The sequence below is a fragment of the Grampus griseus genome, assembly GCF_964374135.1.
Source record: "Grampus griseus genome assembly, chromosome: 6".
NCBI classification, from domain to species: domain Eukaryota; kingdom Metazoa; phylum Chordata; class Mammalia; order Artiodactyla; family Delphinidae; genus Grampus; species Grampus griseus.
The window spans coordinates 56,306,779-56,329,879 of NC_139000.1; the positions used below are offsets into that span (position 1 = coordinate 56,306,779).

The following is a 23,101-nucleotide window of genomic DNA, read 5'->3' on the forward strand; positions in this document are numbered from 1 at the left end:
AGTTATAACAACAGCTTCTGACCCAGTCTCTCGCTCCATTTTTTAATCCCTCCAGTCCTTCTCCAATATGAGTCCTGTGTTCTTTCAAAAATGCAAATTTGATAGTTACTCCTTTGCTTCAGAGGCTTTATGTTACTGTACAGGGCCCTGCACAGTGGTTTTTAGTTGATTTCTCCCACTGTATCCCTTACCACTTTCCTCTTTATTTCCCCAAATACTCTATACCCTAGCCAGATTAAATATCTTTCAGCTTCTTAAATAAGTCATGTTCCCTATCTTCTCTGGGTTTACACTTGATGCATTTTCTTCTTGGAAACATTTTCCTCTTTGCGTAACTTCAGGATGATACTCATCCTTCAGGTTTTCACTTAAGTATTGACTTCAACTGGGAAGCCTTTGTAGATGGTTCCCTCTACCCCTCAGTTATTTAGATGTGCCTATTGAATGTTTTATAATGTACTTAACAGTTAAGTGCTTCGTACATGCAAGACACTAATAAAGTGCTTTGTATGGATTATCATACATAATCATATGAGGTTAATAGTAGAACCAGGCACCAAGGTCAAATATACTTGCCAAAATCTATACTTCTACTGAGTAGTGTTAGCTACAAAGAGAAAGGATTAGAAAAGAGACTGGGGGGAAATGTTCCCAGTTAAAGTTATAATACGCTTCTTAAGATGTCATATTAGGAAGTTTTTTCTTTTTAGACTACGGTTCATGTTGTTAGCATGGAGGATTAAGTTAAAGAGATGACAGACTGTACTCAGAAATACTAACATGACCATTACGTAGCTGATACCATTGTGAAGAATAGATTGTTCTCCATTCCTTTGATCTCTCCCCACCTGTTGGGAAGGTTGTTGTATTACAGCAGAGGCTGTGTAGGGGTGGGGGAAGAAGAAAAAGGATACAACTTCTTCCTTTAACCCTCTGCCGCTACTTTGCATGGTCACACCCTGTATTTTACCATCACCAGTAATTATATTTCCTCTGAAGTCTCATGTGCTTCTTCCTCTTTGTTTCTGTGGATGATGTGTTGCTTCACTAAACGCGAACCTTTCTTCCTGCTCTCACAGTTTCGTATCCTTTTGCATTTTGAGGAACTTCACTCTTGCAGTTAATTCCTCTCCTGAATTGCCATTACTGGGTTATTCTCATTAGTATCCTAGAATCTCTTTGTTTTCACAACACATGCACATACACACTCTTTCCTAGGTCCCATTTCTCCCACCTTTGTATTGTGGGAGAAAGCTGCCCACTTCCTTGCTTCTCAGAGCTGTCACCACTGATTATTTCCATTTGCTCTCCTCCTGTCCATACCCCAGCACTCCAGTCTGACCTTCCCTCTCACTACTCAACTATATCTGCTTATATTAGGCTTACACATTTTATGTTGCCAAACCCAAGGGTCACTTCTGAGTCCTCTCCTTACTGTCCTGCTTACCTGCTAACTCTGTTTTTGTAGTTGGTATGATATCATCTAATCTCATTTTCTTCCAGCTTCACCGGCCTTTCCTTGGTCTCTTGTTGGTTTTCTCTCATCTACCACCTTTCAGAGTTTCCCAAAGCACTACCCATGTTTTCTCTCTTCATCCTTGCTCCCTAGATGACCTCATGTAATCATGAGACTTTAAATACCAAGCAAACAGCTTGGAATTTATATTTTCAGATCTAGTCTTCCCTGAGCTTTATATTCCCTATATTCAACTGCTTGCTTCACTAGTATCACAAAACTAGTGAGTCCAAATAGAGATCTTGATTTCCACAAACGTGTCCCCTAAAATCCCACTCCTCACCTAATTTTCAGTAGGTAATACGATCATCTCATCCACTTGTTGAGGGCCAAAAAGCTAAACACAATTTTGATTCTCTCTTCTCCCCACTCACATCCAATAACACATGAGCAAATCTTACAGTTCTCCATAATGTTTCTCTACTCTCACCACCCAGTTCAAACCACTATCTCTACCCTGAACTGTATAGTAAATGACTAACTAGTCTTGCTTTCACATTGTCTACCAGCTATCCTTCGTGCCACAGCAGCAGAATGATCTAAGTCCTGAATCAGGTTACTCACCTGTTTAAAACCCCCTAATGTCTTCCTGTTGCGTTTAGGATAAAATCTCAACCCTTGCCATCTATGACCTGCCCCCGATTACTTTTATGTTCTTCAGAACGTACCATTCCTTACTATGCCTCAGGACGTTTACATTTAACGCCTCTTTGCCTGGAATGTCTTACCTGGCTTCTTGATAGGAATCTCAGCTGGAATGCCTCCTCAGAAGCTTTAACTATTGTATCTAAAGACACATAACATTTCTAATCACTATTACCACCCACATAACCCTGATGTATTTCCTTTATAGCATTTACCACTTTCTGAAATTGTTTCATTGTATGTACTAGTTTTCCTTAACTGTTTACAAATATTTTGATCACAAACATTTATCCCTACCCAGTGCCAAAATAGTGCCTGGGTTCTTAACAAACCTGATGAAAAGATGGATCCCAGGGATGACTATAACTAGAAGACTGTCTTAGATTACTCTGTGGAGTATTTCTACATTCATGTTGAGGTCCTTCACTTTACCTGGAATTCCTTAACCTTAAATCTTCTTTTCCACTTCTCCAAATCATGTTGTCTGATATTTAACCTCTGAACTCATTTTCTCGTCAGAGATAATATCTGCTTTCACCGTAAGATCTTTGATAAAATTGTAGTTATAGGGTTAGCACATCAGGTAAAATACAATCTTTCTTACAACAAATTAATTTTTGGAAGCCTTCCTGATTTCCAAATTAGTAGGGATTTTACTTGATAGTATTTATTGCCGTATCATACATAATTTTACCTTGAATTTGTTTCTGTATCTCACTGCCCTACTAATTTTCTCAGGGACCGAATTGTTTACATGTCTCATAATTAGGCAGTCAAAATTAACTACTGGGTACAGGTGTCATTTTCTTTACTCTGTAGGCCACGTGGCATAGATCATTATAAAATGGGAAGCATAGAAAAAGAAATCTAAGACTAATAGGGGAGTGGCCAGTTGATCTTTGGATATACTCAAAGTTTCCATTTCTTGGTGACTCAAGAATAGTCCCATCTCATTCTATAGACATACTTATGCTTTGCTTTTTAGAAATGATATAAGGCAGATTATAATGGTGTACAAGTTACAGTAGAATGACCAACTACAGATAGACTAAAGGACAAACAAGTATAGAGAATTGAAATTGAGCTAGAGATAAAGCTAATATAAGCAAGCATCCTTGAATCCAGTGTACTTGTTATAATAAACTATACTTTTTGGGGGGGGACATTTTATTTGCAGCAATATTCTCTAATTAGAAAAATCATAAAATACCTACAGAAAGCTTTCTGGAGGTAATATGTGATTTTAGCAAGGTGACAGGACACCCGTTCAGCACCCGTTCAGCACGCAGATATCAATCACATTTCATTATGCCTGCAATTAGACTATATACATTTTTGAATCTGAGAGTTCTAATAACCAATTTAGATGGGGAGATGTATCAGTTGCATGGATCATTGTTCAGTCTAGAATCATCTATTCTTACCACTTTTGCTTTAATGATAAAAACTTTAAATGAATAATTTCCACTCTGAGGATTAGTGATAAGATCAGAGTTTATGGTGCCATTTAAATTGGACAGCCTTGTTTGGCTTTTGCACTGCATTTGAGAATTTGATAATAAAATATTTTAAGTTCTCTAAAAGAATGACAAGTTTTTTTCGGTGAGCTTAATCATGTAAATATTTTGAAAAGCTTAATACTGAAATGCTAACTGAAACTCTGTAATATACACCAAGTATTACATCTTAAAACTTGTTCTAACCTAGAAAGGCCATCTGTTATTGGCTTTAATATAATATTATCAAAATTCCTTTTCTTCTTTTTTTTTAAGGTATTGTCCTTCCTGTAAAACTGATTCTAGTGAAGTTGTAAAGGCTGGTGAAAGACTCAAGATGAGTAAAAAGAAAGCAAAGATGCCATCAGCTAGTACTGAAAGCCGAAGAGACTGGGGCAGGGTAAAGAAGGAAGTTTCTTTTTCTTCCTAGTTATAAGGTTTATAACTGTGACGCAAGTTACAGTGTTTCAGTTCCAATAGTAGTAACGGTATAAATGATGTTACGAATCTGAAATATTAACAAATAACCATATTGATTAATCATATAAATTGTTAAATATTAATCATATAAATTGTTTTTATTTTATCCACATTTTATGGGAATTAAGGGCTTTCTTTAAGATTTAACATAACTGATTTCTCAGTTTGTTCGGTACCTTGTAGGGAATGGCCTGTGTTGGTCGCACTAGAGAATGTACTATTGTTCCTTCTAATCATTATGGACCTATTCCTGGAATTCCTGTTGGATCGACTTGGAGATTTAGAGTTCAGGTATGTTTTAAATTGGCTTAGTTGAAAGGGTAAAATTGGGTATAGTTCAAATTGTAGCAGTGTTGATTGATTCTAAATGGACCAACCTAGGTAGTATCACATGGCATTCAGTTGTTAGAATGAAAGATTTCCTGTAGGATCGGTAGACTCTTGCTCATAGCTTAGCAGACAGAGGAGCACACATCATGGAATTAGGCTTCCTCTAAGCCTTTGAATCACTTCGTTTTACTATTCTGTTATAGTTATGGTAGTTAAAGTTATTAAGTGTTCTGAAGAACTTTTCTTGCCAAGAATTTAATATTTGAAATAGATCTTTAAGTCACGCAGTAAGTTCTCATTTAATGTCATTGATCTGCAAGGAAGCTCACTTAGGGTGTTTTCTTTGGGGATTATCCTCTTGAATGAATGTTAAGATATTGGTTAGAGGAAATGTCAGATAATCCAAGGATTAAATTACTTCTCTTTTCCTCTTGAAGAAAACTCTTGTACTTTTCTAATTTCTTCTTTAGAAAGGTAATTTTTTCGTTATGGAAAATTAGACCATTGCTTAGACCATTGATAAAAATTTTAAGATTAAAATAATGTAATACATATACATAGCATGGAAAGTTAAATACTAGAGTATGATTTATATTTTAAAAGCCTACCCTCTTTTTTCACCATTTTCTGTTTCTAAGAGGCAATCACTTTAAAGTTACTTTTTCTGAATTTACCTCCTTATTTATAAATAACATGTTTGTGTGGCTTTTGTCTTTATATTTTGGTTTTATTAATCTCTTTCAATGGAAGACAAGAATTTAGTTTAACACACTCTGTCCTCTCATCCTTGCAATGGTTATATCATAATTTTGAATAAATCAATTTTCAAGGCTTATATTATGACTTTGGATCTATAAATACAGTAAAAAAAAAAAACTGAGTTCAGGCATACCTCATTGCATTGTGCTTTGCTTCACTGTACTTCACAAATACTGTGTTTTTTACAAATTGAAGCTTTTTGGCAACCCTGTGTCAAGCAAGTCGATAGGCGCCATTTTTCCGACAGCATTATTTTTTAATTAAGGTGTGTATGTTTTTTAGACATAATGCTGTCATACACTTAAGACTACAGTATAGTGTAAATATGACTTTTATATGTACTGGGAAACCAGAAAATTTGTGCGACTCGCTTTATTGCAATATTTACTTTATTGTAGTGGTCTTGGAACCAAACCTGAAATATCTCTGAGGTATGCCTGTACAATAATAAATAAGATCTATTTTTTATACTATGTATTATTTATAATATTTATATATGAAATAAAAATTATAATAAAATACACTTAGTGTATTTTTAATTGCCTTGTTCTTTGTTTGCTTCTTTTTTTTGTATGCCTGTCATTCATTCCCAGATTGTAAAAGCCTCATTAATAATGGTGTAAGATGACTGAGGTCATTGGCCTAAGCATTTAGGAGGACAGATTTGCAGTTTAGGAAGTAGGGAAGATTCAGCATGATTTATTATCGGGGTTGGTGAGGTTGAGAATCAAATGGTCCTATGCTCTAAAGTACCTAAGTGTTTCCAAGGCCTAAATCCAGGTTCTGTTGCTCTTATCAGCTTCTCATCAACTTCTAATGTGCCTCTTTACCTAGCCCACTATACAGGCTTGGATTTACTCTGCTAAGAACAGTTGTGTGATAAACAAATGAATTAGAATACTTCTCTTAGGGAGTTTGAAGTACGCAAAGAAGTGACACTTAAGTTTAAGTGAGCCAGCATTGAAGATACATGGGGAAAAGTAGTAGGCCATTGAAATAGAAGAATTGCATGAATAAACTGAAAAATGGGTAGTATGTTTATCATTGAGTAGTTGGGCTCAGATGTATAGGCTCCATAATGGAGAAGCTGAAGATAAGGCTGGGAAAGTAGATAGCAGCCTGGTTGAGAGAGGGTAATATGTAATACTTAACTTGGGCTTAATATACTATTAAGACTGTTTAATACATGTTAAGCAGTTGGAAATTAAAAGCAGATATGTTCTCAAAAGGATCATTCTGTTTGTGATAGGTAGAATGAGTTTGAAGGAACAAAACTGCTGGAGGCAGTGAAAAAGGGTATGTTTTAAGTATTCATACTCAAACTAGGCTTATATCAGTGAAAGTAGAAAAAGATGGTTTTGAGAGATTTAGGCGATCAAATCAGCAATATTTGCGACCAGATGGGTTTGAAGAATACAGAAGAATGAGGCTGAAATGACTCTTGCCTTTTTGACTTGGCTAGGGAACAGTGCCATAATGAAAGATGAGAAATGAGAAAAAAAGAGATCTAGAGCACTTATAGTAAATTATTTTTTGCCCAAACTGAGCTGGAATTACCAATAGACATAGGATAATAATTATTTAATAGTTATTTTGAAACACAGTTCTAGGCCTGAGCAGTTTTAAGAGTTATCAGTTCAGTACCTGAAGGATATATAGTTGGGGAGAAGTAGTCTGTGAGCAAAACTTAGAATTCTGTGTGATATTCAGTTCTTAGTTGAAGCTTTTAGGATACAATAACATATGTGAAACCATTTTGTAAACGTAACTTAACGAACTGTTCAAAGGTATTTTGCCTTTCTCTTGATGTTATAGGTGAGCGAAGCGGGTGTCCATAGGCCCCATGTTGGTGGAATTCATGGTCGAAGTAATGATGGAGCTTACTCTCTTGTCCTGGCTGGTGGATTTGCGGATGAAGTAGTAAGTCATGATACAAACTTGTTCTTTAGAACCTGTCTTGATCATTCAGTAAAATACAGAAGCTTTGTCCAGGATAAATCCCATCTCTTTTAGCATCGTTTTTATGTTGAAGTAGTCAGTTTTTTACCAGTTAAAAAGTAAATCAATTGGCAGTCTTTAAGCTTTGTGTGTACTGATTATTGCAGTGAAAATTTTCTTTAGAGCTCATTTTTAATTTTGGACTCATTTACATTTTTTTTTCATTTTTTTCATCTTTTCTTTTATGTACATTTTTAATAATTGTCGATTGACATGTAGCATTAGAAATAATACAGAGATGTCTTTGCCCTTTATTCAGGTTCAGCCAGTGGTAACATCTTGCGAAACTATAGTTTAATATCACAACCAGGATACTGACATTGATACATTCAGGACACTGAACATTTCCCTTACCACAAGGATCCCTCATGTTGCCCTTTTTTAGCCACCATACTATATCTGCTCCCCCAACCCCCCTTAACCCCAGACAACCACCAATCTGTTCTCTGTTTCTATAATTTTGTCACTTCAAAAATTTTTACAAATGAAATCGTATAGTGTATAACCTTTGGGATTGGCTTTTTTTCACTCAGCATATAATCCTCAAATTGTGGCATGTGTCAATAGTTCATTCCCTTTTATTGCTGAGTAGTGTTCCATGGATATAGGTGTACCACAGTACAACCATTCACCTGTTGAAGAACATCTTGGTTATTTCCAGCAAATAATGCTGCATTAAAAATTGTGTACAGGTTTTTTTGTAAATATGAGTGTTCATTTTTCATTTCTTTGGGATAAATGCCCAGAAGTGTAATTGCTGGGTTGTATGGTAGTTGCATGATTAGTTCTTTAAGAAACTGCCAAAAAAAAAAAAAGGAAAAAAAGAAACTGCTGAAGTATTTTCCAGAGTGACTGTACCACTTCTTGTTCTTATCAGCAGTGTATGAGTGATTCAGTTTCTCTGCATCCTCACCAGCATTCAGTGTTGTTGCTTTCTTTTAGCCATTCTGATAGGTATGTAGATATAGCTCATTGTAGTTTTAGTTGACATTTCCCTAATGGCTAAGAGTGTTGGACATGATTTATTTATTTGCTATGTGTATATCCTCTTGGGTGGTGTAGCTCTTCAGGTCTTTTGCCCATTTTCTAATTGGGTTGTGGGTTTTGTTTGTTTTTACTGTTCATTGGATGTGTAGTTTGCAGGTATTTTCTCCCAGTCTGTTTCATCCGCGTGCTTTCATGGTATAATGATGAATTCAAGCATAGATAATGACATAGAATTTAACTATTTTTACATGATTATTTGCTGCTTGAAGAATAATCAGAAATGTTTTTGTTCTTACGTTTCAAACACTGTTGAACTTAGGTTGTCCCTATTATGCTCTCTCCTACCTAGTTCACACTACTTTTTCCTTTATAGCACTACCACAGTTACAACTTTAAAAGTCGACAAGGTTATAAATATGAGCATTGTGAAGTCAATCCAGATACCATTTGGAAGACTGTATCTGATCAATTTAAGAAGTATTCTGGACTGTTTTAGATGTACTTATTTATTAGAATCCTTCAAATGGAGTATACACTGAAGATGAAATTCCTTAACACCTTATTCTTTAAAATATAGACCTCAATTTTGGGTCAACAAAGTGAATTGAATGAAGGTTTTAGGACATATGGAAACACTTAAAACCATGAGATTTTAGTTATGACTTTTAATCAAAGGAAAAACTAGATGCAAAATAATTGACCTTTATTACAAGCAAGAATTAAGTAGAGAAAACTTCATTATCTTAAGTTCAGTCTGAACTAGTTAAAATAATCTTGCATTGAAGAAGAACCACTACTGAGATAGTGTTAGAATTAATTTACATACTGATAGTTACTTTTCTCGGTTTAAGTACTGAATTAGGCAAAAACAATAGCAATATAAATTTGTAGCTACTGGTGGAGCTAGTTTTTAATATCTTCTTTGGGCGTGTTTTTTTTCACATTTAGTAGATGCTATACAACTTTTAGTATCCAAATTCTTTTCTAACTTTCTTCTTAATGATAGGTAATTGTTTTATGCCAATATAATTTGAGTAAACCCATGGACTGTAAAATGTGGGGAACTTACAATGCTGTTACGATTTTTAAGTTTGATATTTAGCAGCAAACTTGGATATGGTGATTCACTTTGTTATAAAGCAGAAACTAACACACCACTGTAAAGCAATTATACTCCAATAAAGATGTTTTTTAAAAAAAAAAGCCTTGGATATGGCATAGATTGCTGTTGGGAAATCAGTTTTGGAGTATTTATTAAAATGGTGCCCTGTAAAGAACCTACAAATTAATATTGATAAGTTGATTTTAATAACATTGAATTAAACTAAACAATACTCCCAACCCATAAGACCTTATTTTGTAACATTCTATAAATTATTTGTATAAGAATAGCTATGTTTGGAGGTGTTGGAAGCTATAACTTTAAAATGAAATCTTTAGATCAAGTGATACAGCTTGAAGGTATATTACACACAAGATTGCATTTTAATTTTGCCTTATTTTGGTAGATAGATACCTTGAGAGAACATGTCAGCTTATAACATCCGAACCAAAAGTTCTGACTCTGAAACAAGAATTGGTGAATTATACCTGGGTTTAGGTGTTTTAATGCCAAAAATGTTCTCCTGCAGGACCGAGGTGATGAATTCACATACACTGGGAGTGGTGGTAAAAATCTTGCTGGTAATAAAAGAATTGGTGCACCATCGGCTGATCAAACATTAACAAACATGAACAGGTACTCTATATTGTTAGTTTGTAAAGACTGTTAAGAATTTGGGCTTTGTGTAAAAGTTGGATTATAGGACTATAATTTATAACTTACACTGTAGAGGAGAATCTTAAATTGTGAGTTAATATAGCTAAAATATAAATCCTATTACCTGATTAGTATATAATTACTTATAAGCTTCCTAACTTATTTCTTAGTATCATTTTTTTAAATGACATAATTCCCAGTCTTAATACATGTGCTTTGCATTTGGAAACATGTTGAAACCTTTAAAGGAAAGGAACCTATATAATTTAATGAAATTGAGGACAAGGTGGCTTATCTACTACCACATTGGTCAAAGTTATGTTCTACTAAACACAGATTTATCTTTTAAAGTGACAAACTTCTTTTTAGAGGAGACTAATGTGAAATAGGGTTATGTTTGGGAGCCACATTTATGTGCATAAGTGAAACATCAGATAACTTAATCAGAACTACACAAGGTGCTTTTAGGATTTATGATAAAATGTCTTTTATCTGTTAAAAAAGAGAATGTTTAGGTACAAAAGAGCCACCTTGTGCTGACTTTATTCTATAGAAATATTCATGATATTCCAGCTTCCACGGGAATAGAAAATTTAATAACTTCAAAATGTTTTATTTTGTAAATGCATGCTAATACCAATAATTAAGTAACCCAAACCATCAGATACCAATGACCACATTATAACCTGTCATACTGATAATTTTGTGATCATGAAGTTGAAATTTTTTGTATCCTATTATTAAGGGTATTTTGTGGAATACTGAGTAAAAGTGAGTATTTTTCGCTTTCCTGAGTCTAAATCACTCAGTTTTAAGTAGTGTGTCCTTAATTTCTGATTACCATGTGAAGTAAAGAATATACTTTATGATTTCAAGACTTTGTTGCATACCAAGTTACATAGAATCTGTTTTTATGTCTTCCTTCTATATTATTTCTGACAGTAGGATTATTTTATTGAACCAGCAGAGGAGACAGGTCAGATTTGCTGGTGAAACATTGCTGAGGTAGGAGTCCAGCCCCTACGCAGTCTTTTTCTAACAAGAAAGCAACTCTTTAGGAAGAATGATCTTAAAAGGAATTAGAAATATTTCGATGTGTATTGTCAATGAAAATGTATCTTGAATTTGCAAAAGGGCTTTTTCATGTTGTCAAATCTGAAAATTATATTTTCCCTTTAATAATAAGATTATTTGGCTTGAATGAAACTTCCTTTGTAACTACCTGCACTTGTAATGTACATGATAGATTCTTGTCAAGCTTTTGAAGAATCTAATAAATATACCCTGTTTATCATATGTCACAATCTCAGAAAATAATTGACAAGTAGTAAAAATGTTTATATTAATAAGGAAGGTAGTGAAAATGAAATAGAAACTCAAAACAATTTAGGATTGACTTATCACGGAGACTAACATTCCTTCAGGTAATTTATACATGAAGCTGTGAGTACACCTTGTGATTGTAAAGGCCTCTTAGGCAAAGGTACCTATATGTTTTATAAACACGAAAGCTGAGGTGAAAGCTCTGACCCATAGTATACTCTTTCCTGACGTGTATATGGTCTAATTCCTTTTTTGTTTCTCTACTAAGAGGTAGTTTGATACCTGCTTTTTGCTTTTGAGAAGTTTGTTCCTGTTTCTTCTCAGCTCTTCCACTTTATGAAACTGAAGAGGGCAGCAGGTAACCTGGCCATCCTTTATCAGGGCGGTTAGAGGCAATCGATTGAGCTGTGGATAGAATAATGGAAAAGCCTTGTTGTTTTGCCTAGTTTCATCCTCTTGGACTCTTTACACAAACTTGAACAGACTGCATACTTAGGTGAAACTAGAAGTGAGTTAATAATTCCAGTTAATGGTGCAGTCATTATGATGGAAGGTACCTGTGAGCACCAAAGCATTCCACTCATTAATGTGAAGATAGTACATATCTCTTTCTTAGCTCTTTAAGAGGATGAAGTATATGTATCTCAATAGGTATTCCATAAATAATACCAGCCCTAGAATTGATGGCTACATTTTCTTCTACCTCAGAGTTTTAATTCATCTCCCATTTGAGATAAAAAAGATAACTTGGTGACCTTTAACTCTCTGACCATGTCTATTAAAAAAATGTTTTAACAAAACACTTAAGTTCATTTACTTTAACTATGATAGAAAGATTATAGTAGATTAGTCATTTAGTCTTAAGGTCTTTTGTTTGGGGTTTTTTGGTTTGTTTTTGAGCTTGCATAAAAAGAACTATACCCTGAAAAAGCATGTTGTATCATATCTGATTTTACCAGATTTGAGGGGGGGGTATCTTTTTTTTAACCTTAAATGTTCTTAGTGGATTCTTCTCACTTAGGATATAGGTGTCTTAGAGGAAAAATACTAACTTTAAATACATTCTAGTTTGTCTTTTGGGGAGCAGGACTAAGTTTCCCCAAGGAAGGTCTTCTAACGTCTATTAACCTTACTGATTAATTACTACTAGGTGAGTACACATACTAAGGAAGCTTCAGCTAAATCCAGTGCTGCTTCCAGCTCAGTGTTCCTCCTTGTTCATGTGTCATCAGTAAAATGTAGTGATCTTGAGCAGCCAAAAATCTTTATTGTCATGATTTAGCACAGGTATTTGAATGCTTCAGTTTTATTTACACTTACCTTTTTACTGGAAGTCTTTAAAGGATATTCTCATATTAAACTTGTTCTTATTATCTTCTAAACTTTAAGGAATCTCTATTGTCTGGAATGTGGAAAGTAGACCTAGAAAGGTCATTCATACCTTGCTGACAAATTTATTTTTCTGGATTTCTTTCTACATTTTTCCAGCAATTTACCTCATTCCCTTATCAAAAATAACTATTACAACAATCACTTGCTTTAGTTTTCCAACTTTCTCCCTTCCCTCAACAAACGTTATTTAAAGAAAATTCCATGTATTTCTAGTTGTTTTCTATTATACGTGGCACAGATGTTATTACTTTCAGAAGAACCCTACAGGCTATCTGAGAACCAATCCCCTGGCTTGGGGGTGACATCAGAAAACTGATTTGTCTTCTCTGCTGGTGGGGGAAAGCATAATCCTATTATCTGGAATAATATGGAAAGAATCATAGAATCTTAACCATCAGGTAAGGCATAATTCACCTTTTAATTGAGCTAATGATGCGATTATATACTTGAAGAAAGATTACTTGGTATAAAGACTTTGTTTTATTTTTTAGGGCATTGGCCCTAAACTGTGATGCTCCATTGGATGATAAAATTGGAGCAGAGTCTCGGAATTGGAGAGCTGGTAAGCCAGTCAGAGTGATACGCAGTTTTAAAGGGAGGAAGATCAGCAAATATGCTCCTGAAGAAGGCAACAGATATGATGGCATTTATAAGGTGCTCTATCTGGCATGACATCTTGTTAGTCATTCTTCCTGGGCTTTCAAGACAGGGTTGCCACAGGGAACTGCTCTACTGTGGGTGGGCTAAAGGAAACAATAGATCATCTTGGTTGGTCTTTCTACTTTTTCTGGAAATACAACACGTACAAAACGATCTCTTAATTTTGACACTTGTCTTTTAAGGCTTATCTGAAGTCCCTAAAGGCAGAGTTATATTTTGGGTTAAGTTTTTTTTACAAGTATATATTCTCTTATGATAAAACTGTTCAAATAACTTGGCCGTTGTAGATATTGATTCTTATATCTTCCAGAATGATTCTAATTTTAATAGATTTTTCGAAGCGGAGCACATCATAATTTTGAAAATAGGTTGCATTCTTTGTTTTAAAAATGAAGACATCTACTGCCACCATTTTTATCTACTATTATGCAAAATTCTATTAATTAATGAGCATAATCTTGCTGCTACTTCAAATTTATAGCAATCTATACTTAATGGGAATTATCATAATTAGGAAATAAGGTCAAAACAATATTTAAGTGCATATTTTTTACTTACTATTACAGCAGAGCAAGTATCTTTCAAAGTTGCATTTAGTTCTGCCAAGTTTACTTAAAACACTAATATGACATTATAAATAAGTCTGAACTTTACATTTCAAACTAGTACTGAAATATTACGATTTAGGTGGTGAAATACTGGCCAGAGATTTCATCAAGCCATGGATTCTTGGTTTGGCGCTATCTTTTAAGGAGAGATGATGTTGAACCTGCTCCTTGGACCTCAGAAGGAATAGAACGGTCAAGGAGACTATGTCTACGTTTACAGGTTAGATTACATTTGTCTAGGCTACTTGTATTTTCATAAAAACGTACGCCTCTGTACTATCTATGTGCCTTAACACTGGATATAACCCACAGCAGTTGGTCAGTGGACTGTAAGGGGTGAGGAATGAGATCATGCAAGTATACGGAAGGAAAAGAAGTAAAAAAGTAGCATCCTAGGTGTCAAACTGCCCTAAGACCAAGAATTGTGCTTGAGGAAAGCTGGGCTTGACAATGAAATGTAAAATGCAGTTGACCCTTGAACACCATGGGTTTGAACTACATGGGTCCAGTTATACATGGATTTTTTTCAATAGCAAATATTTCAGTACATATCTGTGGTTGGTTGAATCTGCAGATGCGGAGAGCCAACTATAAGTTACACTGGGATTTTCAACTTGAGAGGATTGGCCCCGCCCTAACCCCCTATGTTGTTCAAGGGTCAGCTGTATTTCCAGTTCAATCTGGACTTGAAGTATGAGGGAAAGGGATACCTAAAATTTAGATATAAGAGGCCTTGAGAAGGGAAGTTTATCCTAGAGGGCACAGGGGGTGTGTCTCTGGTAGGGGAAGGGGGGAGGTGGCTTATAAGAGTGGTCTGCTTTCTACCCTTCTCACTTTTCCTCACCCCTTTTCTCTCTTCCCCCTCAAAGCTGCTTCCTTGTCCTGTCACCACCTTTAGTGCTTTGCCTTTTTTTTTTTTCCCTTTGCCCATGCTCAACTGTTAACCCATATAAGACTTTGTTGGTTTTTTGTGCATAATGGATGGTATGGCTACATTTCCCCTCCACTGCCTATACACCCTAGACTTTGTCCCTGACACTGACTTCAGAGCATGGTTTGAGTTCATCCTCCATCATTCCCCATCGCTGTGCTTCTCGTAAAGACTACCAGCTTTGTCATTTCCCCTGGCTCTGCCCACACTGCATGTGTAGGGGCTGAACTATGGGCAAGTGTCTGACCACCCAGGCAGGTGAGTGTGTCTCTTCTAGTGCAAGTCTGTTTCTGTTTTTGTTTTCTTTTTAAACTCATAGAATTGTTTAAATGAGACCCATCAGCTGCTAAAATAACTGTCAAAATAATTCCTTTTTTAACTAAATATTTTTTAAACCTATTGTTAAATCCATTTTCAAAGGATTTTTTTTTCAGGTCTGCTGTTCAGCAGAGCAGTGTTCTAGATAGGTTAAATTTGAAACAGTTGAGCAGAACAAAGCATATAAGCCAGTCAGCTATGATGAGTTAATATCATTGATGAGGCCTGTATAACATATTGAGCTTTAAATATGAGTGATATCACAAAGCATGTCCAAAAGAAAGCATAGCCAATAAAACACAAGGGTAATAGGGTAGAATTTATCCCTTAAAGCCTAACCTTTTAGTTGATAAAGAATTCAGTAATTTAGTGGCTTTAGGTCTTCTAAAAGCTCTCCCACCCCACCCCACCCCTGCCTCTTAATTTGGGGTGATAGAAATTTGGCCCTTCATGGGGTTTTTTGTTTTTAAGATTGGCTCCATAACTTAGTGTAACGCCAACTATATGAGTATCATCTATTGTGCTCTTTGGTTGATCTTCACTTACCTTCATATCTAATTCTACTTTCCTTTCTTTCTCAAACTTTTTAAGCCCCCTAGTCACAACTCCTAAAAAGTTCTTTCCTCTTTTTGATCTGAAACTAAGATCATCACTGATCTGAAACTAAGATAAAATGGAATATCTTTAACAGTCAAAGCTACATGGTTTTACACTGAATTGGGGATTTTTAATAGTCTTCTGTCCTTTTAATTCTGTTTCTTTAAACGTCCGTGTCCTTTATATAAATCTTTTCAATTTAGGGAAAGTATAGATTCCTCCCCATTCCCCTTTTTAAATTTCTGACAAGGATCTAGAACCCCTCTTCTCTGTGAAGCTTAAATCTACATTGTACTTTTTTCCCTCGTCAGTATCCAGTAGGTTACCCTTCAGATAAGGAAGGGAAGAAGACTAAAGGACAGTCAAAGAAGGCCAGTGGAGCCCCAAAAAGGCCATCTACAGATGGTAGGTAATGATTGCAGGACATAAATCTGAATAACATAGTTTCTAATAAAGAGAAATATTAAGGGAGTAAATTGAAAACTCATAAGAAATTAAAAGAAAAATGAAGGGTTTTTTTTTTTTGGTGGGGGTGGGGTGGGGTGAGCTTTTTGTGTATCTTAATAGTGTCAGAGCCTAAACAAAGTATCCTAAACTATATGGGAAAGTTAAATGCTGCTCTACGCTGGTTATCTTCATGCTAAACATAATTGGTGCCAGTTTACTCTTTCGTTTCATAGTTCTGCTTAGAACCACTTGTAGTGTGCTGATGTATTTTTAAATAAATCTAGATGATTGTCCAAGTGCCTCCAAAGTACCGAAAGCATCAGATTCAGCAGAAGCAGTTGAGGCTTTCCAACTAACCCCTCAACAACAACATCTAATCAGAGAAGATCATCAAAACCAGAAGCTATGGGATGAAGTTCTTGCATCTCTTGTGGAAGGACCAGTATGTAAATATTTTTTAATAAGTTTCTAATATTAACAAATGATGAAAAATATTTTCCCTATGAATTATCATTTTCACAAGTCAGTTAAAACTTGGTCCTTTTATCTAATCTTCTCACCCAGTACGGCCACCTTTCAGAAATGAGGCAGCACTTGATGCTTTTAAATTGATTTTTGTCCTCTTAGATGTTGGTTTTTTGACCTCTCTGTGCTTGAACTTGATCATTTATGGTGAGGTGCTGTTCATAGGAAGAATTTTCAGTTGTGGAACACATTCAGTTTAATCTAAAATTCATCAGGAAAGTTTTGTTATAGCTCAAAGTTACCTGATAGAACAAGTCTTAAGCAATTCAGCATAATTTTCAATGCCCACATGTTCAACCTAGGAGTAAAATAAACCAGCATTTATTTAAGTATTTCATATGTTTTGGATTTTTTTCCCTTTTTTTTTTGGTAATGATAAAATTTTTAAGTGAAAAGGAATTTCAAGGTTAACTGACATCTGGGTTTTGTGTTAAGCTGTGTTTTGCAATGAAGCTTTCTTATCAAATCCCAAAAGGTAGGGGTTTCAAATGTAAATTGTCTGTTCATTCTTTGCTCACTGTTCTTATTGTCTCTAATTTTGCTTATAAATTTGATTCTTTTGTTTTCTTAGATATTAGCCCCTTGTCATGTGTAATATCGGTACTCTTCTGCTTTCTTCAAAAAGAAAAGCTGCTGTTGTGGGTGAGGTCTAGTATCCTCTCTTGAAATTCCACTTTGTCATTTTTTAGTAATTTCTTCCTTCCAATGTTTTCTTCATTTTTCTGAGTACGTTGGCCAGAACTTCTTGTGTGTCTGAAATGGCGTTAATGCGTATCTATATGCCCCTTTTATGTGCATTTAGAGGGAACTCTCATAGTTTTTATGTTGCTTTTTGTTTGACAAATAGTCATCATTATGGAAACATCTTCCTGATACAGTTTGTAGACTTAGAAATGAATGAGGTTTATCAGATGCCCTTTGGATTGATACTGGAGGGTTTTTTTTCTTTGTTTCGTCTATAAATGTGATATTTTGGGTTGTCCTTGGGTAGAATGAGACTTACATGTTTAGAGGACAGAGAAAAGTGAGTTAGCTCTGTGAGAAGTGTTACTTGCTTTTTAGCCAAGAGAACCAGGTATATGGAGAGTCTGACTCTGGTACGTCAGATTCTTTTTCACTTAGAGCAAGTAAGAAACAGCAAGCAGTTGTTGGTCATGGTCTGATTATTTTCTGGTTGGAGAGGATACAGCTAGTTAGTAATAACTCAGGTGAGTTCCAGCTGTGAGTGGGCAGAAGACAAAGTAGCAGATACAGTTGAAGGATAATGCCACCTGAGTGCACATGGAAGTTCTCTTTTGCGCGTCTGTTGTCTGGGTTGGACGTGTATTAGGCTTCAATCTGTGGCTTTTCATATACCCTGTTTATCAATTTTAACAAATTATTGAAGTGGTCAAATCCTGCGAGACTTGGTAGGTATGTGCAAATCAAGTATACTTTTCAACCTCTTCTTTCAATGTAACTTTTATGTGAAAGTCACCAACTGACAGTTCTCAAACAAACAGAAACAATAAAAATCCTGCCCCTGGTGGCAGGATCTTACATACCTATACCTAGGTCAGGTGACTGTGACATTGCTGCTAGTGGTTACTCTGAACATTTATGTACTATTGCCCTGTGTAGGTTTCATGCCCTTTCTTTTCAGATAAATCAGGAACACATTTAGTAAGCCAGAAAAATCAGGTTTTGGCCAGCAGTGACTTTTAAATAAATGCATATATTACATATGTATGCTTATATCCAAACACCTTCCCAAGGCCCTATATGATCTGGCATCCATCCCTACCTACCTCTGCATTCTCCTCTTGCTGCTCTCTCAGGCCCAAACTGCTTTAGCCACAGTGACATCTGTGCTATTTAAACACACTCAACCTGTTCCTGTTCCTAGGCCTTTACACATATACCATCTCTCTGACTAGAATTCTCCTCTCTGTATCTTCGTGTGGCTCATTCCTTCATATCTTGTAAGTTTCTGCAAAATACTACACTCCTCAGAGAGGCTTTCCCTGGCTATCCTTTCTACAATAGACCCTCCTTACTCTTGCTTTAATTTGCGTTGTTTCCTCAGATACTACTATCTGAAGCTGAGTTTTTAAAAATCTGCTCTCCTAAAGGAATATAAAGTTCATGAGAGCAGAGACTTGGCCTTTTTATTACTGCTATGTAGATGAGTGCCTGGTACATTGTAGGAAATCAAAATGTTGATACTAAATACGCTCATATTACAGGCACTGTGGAGGTACTGGGGAAATATCAGTCATTAACAAAGTAGTTTGTCAGAGAGAAGGTACCTGGTATTAAAGTTAAGTTTTTTCCGCATCTCCCCCTAACTGGTATATTCTTCTAGTGTGTTGAATAACACTTCATTGATAATTCATTTGAGCTTTATAATCCATGCTTAAAAATAAGTTACTATCAAGACATAACTATGAAATGGAATCTTTGGGTTTTTTTTTTTTACTTGAAATTCCTGTAGATTCTACTTTTTTTTATTAACATAAAGAACAAACATAAAATATACTCTCCTACTACCAAAAAATAACTGAGTGGAGGATTATCCTGGTGACTATTCAAAAAACTACTTTTCCTTCTAGGTTAAACAAACAGCTTGGATAAGATGGAACCCAGTAATGGCTTTTGAAGATTATAGACTACCCATCTGATCATGTTTGCTTTATAAAGCTCGACCTTCTGTAATTTAGTCCCAATTTGAGTAAACAGTAGCACCAGGAAAATATGGGATTTGGGGATTGGGGCAAAATATCACAGAAAATTATTCTAGGTAAATAAATACGTTGATTCTTTGGGGTCTTAGATACTAGAGTATTATTGCCAAGTGCTTTTATCTTTTTAAGCATAAAAAATAAGTATTGAAGTTTTGTAAGAGAAAAAGATTGAATATATATAGATATATTAGAATACCATGGAGCTTTTTGAAAATAGATCTGTATGTAATGACCTGAGACAGGCTGTTCATGATTTTTTTAAGTGAAAAATAGTAATCTCTGGAATATGAAGTTTACTTTTTAAAGCCATATGTCCTGACTTTGCAACCTTTGCAACTCAGTCCTAAGATTTAAAAACTAATGTGTCTATCTTATGGATGGGATTTCTGCAGTTTGCTATTACACATTTGCTTGTAGTTACAATCACTACTTGATTTTTTTCTTAATAGAAAACATACTGAATGGGATTGACACTTTTTTCTCCAATTATTTGGAATTCTTTTAATATATTATGAAATGCTAACCTTTTTTTCTTCTCCTTGGGTACCATTCTAGAATTTTCTGAAAAAATTGGAACAATCTTTTATGTGTGTCTGCTGCCAGGAGCTAGTTTACCAGCCTGTGACAACAGATTGCCTCCACAATGTCTGTAAAGTAAGTAGAACTCCTTTCTCATTTTCCCTTGTTAGGCCAGAAGGCACACTAACCTCCAAACCTCTTTTCAGCACGCGAACAAGCATTTTTTTCATGAAGCAGAATAGATAAGGAACCTTGCTGGTTAGGAAGCATTTAATTACATCTTGGTGGTGAATCCATGTTTTAATTCTATAGTAATTCAAATCTGTATAGTCTCAACATTCTATCATGTTTGAAATTATTGAGGAGGGGTTGAAATAGAGAAGAAAGTAACGTGTTGTTGCTATTTTCTGTTACAGCTTACGTATGTTTCATATATTATAGTGCAAACTGAAATAATTTCGTGTACTTGAGGGGACCTAGAACAGATTCTGTCTGGCAGCATGCCCAGAGGAGTTGAATATTGTCTTATCAATGTGGTGTAAAAGGAATTTGAATTTCAGTCAAACCAAGGTTGGAATCTTGTTCTACTGACTGGTGGTTACGTGCCCTGACCTAACTTCTGAACTTAGTTTCTTTTGTAAAATGGAAACCGACCTTCCACATAAGTGTTAGTATGTGACCTTGAGTCAGTTAAGTAGAGCTAAATATATTTTTGGAAAGCACATTATACATTGACTTCATAAAATAGATATAGTTTTAAGCAGGGGATTCCTGAGTTGTTTTTCTTTTGTGCTCTATCAGGAAAGATCAGGATTAAAATCCAGCCTAGAAGGTGAGGCTAGTGGAAACATGCAGAATTCTAACATTCATTTTTACTGGATGAGGAAATTAATGTATACAAAAGTGGTCATTTACCTGAAGTCTCACAGTATGTGTTAGAGGTGGAACTAAAGCCACGTCTGTAGGTTAATTTTCATAGTGCAGATTCAGGCCTTGACAGTTGTTCTTGTTTTATGTTTCTCTTGTTGCCAAACAGTAAGTTTCTAGTTCTGTTTAAAAGCCTAGGTTGTTGAGTACTTTCTATATGCTTTACCCTCAGATGAAATGAGGTGTTTTTTTATTTTGTTTCATTTTGGTTCTGGTTTTGCCTTAGGATTGCTTACAGCGCTCCTTTAAGGCTCAAGTGTTCTCCTGCCCTGCTTGCCGGCACGATCTTGGCCAGAATTACATCATGATTCCCAATGAGGTTCTGCAGACTCTACTTGACCTTTTCTTCCCTGGCTACAGCAAAGGACGATGATTTGTCTACTTCTACTGTGTTGCTCCCCGTGGCTTTTTGGACAATAAAGAATCTAAAATGGTTGGGGTGGGGGGGGGGTGGAAGCAATGGTGGACCATATCTCTCACGTTCTGAAGCAGCTAATCCTCTTTCCTACGTAGCCATCATCTTGTGTGTGTAGTAAGAGGCCCATTTCTCAACTGTCTTTTAAATATCAAAAGGTAGTTCTTGTCAGTTTAACAACTAGTTTTAATGAGTAAAAAGTCAAAGCCTCAGCTCTAGTTGATATCCAAGTTATGATTTATTTTGCAACTACCTCAGGACAGAAAAGATTTATGGGGATTTTTTAAATCATTGAATAATTAGTTAAATGAAGTTTTAGCTACACACTGCCTCCCAAATATTAGTTGTGCCTGGTTCATGTAATTTGATTTTCAGAAAAGGAAGTGACACTTGAGATTGTTGGAATGAACGCAGCTTCTGTAGTGTGCATAATACATTTTTAATGTCTTCTTCCATTACAGTGTGTGTTTTGCAGGACAGGTTCATTTTTTTTAGCCAATTTTGTGAGCTCCATTGTGCTTTCTTCTGGTGTTTTATGCAAGCTGACTACTAATGAAAACAATATGAATGCATTGTTGCTGCATTAGTGTAATGTGGTGTGGTTTTGCACTTAAAAGAGGTATTCAGATGATCTAGTTGTAAATGTTCATGTGAAAAGCCTCTTCTGTACTAGTCAAACTGCTTTTAGTGAGTCTCACCAGTGGTTTTACATCTGCAGAGCATTGAGGACTGGGCTGACTTTTTGAGAGGATTGAAATTGCTTCATATTGTGATCCTAAATTTTATATTCACTATATTCCCTAAAATATACCTTAATAAATATTTTATGACCAGAAAAATAGTTCATCTTGTTTCACTTTTTTACGTTTGTCTGGCTTATATTTGTAGGTGTTTTTAAGAATCAGTCATTTCCAGAGTATTTCATTGTGTGTTTTTACTGAAACATTTTGCACAATTTTTTACTCTTAATTTTTGGTATTGAGAACTAGTATGAAATCTTAAGCACTAAGGGACAGATTTCACCCTGGGTTTGATCTTTTGGGTTGTTTTTAACTGAATGGGGAAAAAGTTTCAAATTAAGAACCAAGTGACTATTCTTTTATTTATAACAACCAAGTCTTATGTTCAATTTAAGCATAATCAGTGCTACTTATTTCACAAACCTGAGAATATTCTAAAACAGTTCTAGTTTCTGAAACTAAATTTTCATAAAACTTTTAATATTATCGAATCAGTTTTCCTACCCCTGAATTCAGAGCCATAAATATAGCCAATATTTATTGAATATTTGCTTGCATTTGTTCATGTGTGTTTATTTAATTCTGACAGTCCTAATAGGCAGGATTTCTTATCCTCTTCTTATGGATGAATATCAAAGGCACAGAAAGGTTAAGAAACTGGCCAAAGTTCATAGGGCAAGGAAGTGCCAGAACAGTGCTGTAAACAGGCTATCTGAGTCCAGACCTGGCAATCTACTTCTGGGCTATGTAGACTCTCACATTTGAATATAAGCCAGACTGGTTTCAGTGCTTTTCCTGCATTCAGTTAAGCTCAAAAGCAGCTCTGGGAAACACAGCACCGTGATTGGAGCTACTGTCACTTAGGGCTAGTTTTAAGCATTAGAATCATTTTTATTTTGAAGAATCAAATTTAAATTAGATTGAAAATGAATCATTAAATTGCATCATCTAGTATTTTATTTCCTCTGGCATTGGCCATATCGCTGCATGAAGGGTGGAGAATACC

The 23,101-nt window shown here is 35.4% G+C and overlaps 1 protein-coding gene across 1 annotated transcript in view; it reads left to right on the plus strand.

Moving 5' to 3' along the window:
* UHRF2 (ubiquitin like with PHD and ring finger domains 2) overlaps positions 1-22,177 on the plus strand; it is a 74,969-nt gene extending 52,792 nt beyond the window's left edge. The window contains 10 exon segments of the mRNA XM_082657591.1: positions 3,934-4,057; positions 4,321-4,428; positions 7,042-7,146; positions 9,843-9,949; positions 13,177-13,339; positions 14,033-14,173; positions 16,111-16,204; positions 16,531-16,688; positions 20,050-20,148; positions 21,167-22,177. Of these exon segments, the coding sequence (XP_082513717.1) occupies positions 3,934-4,057; positions 4,321-4,428; positions 7,042-7,146; positions 9,843-9,949; positions 13,177-13,339; positions 14,033-14,173; positions 16,111-16,204; positions 16,531-16,688; positions 20,050-20,148; positions 21,167-21,313 (1,246 nt within the window). The 3' untranslated portion in view covers positions 21,314-22,177.
* Positions 22,178-23,101: the final 924 nt, after the last annotated feature.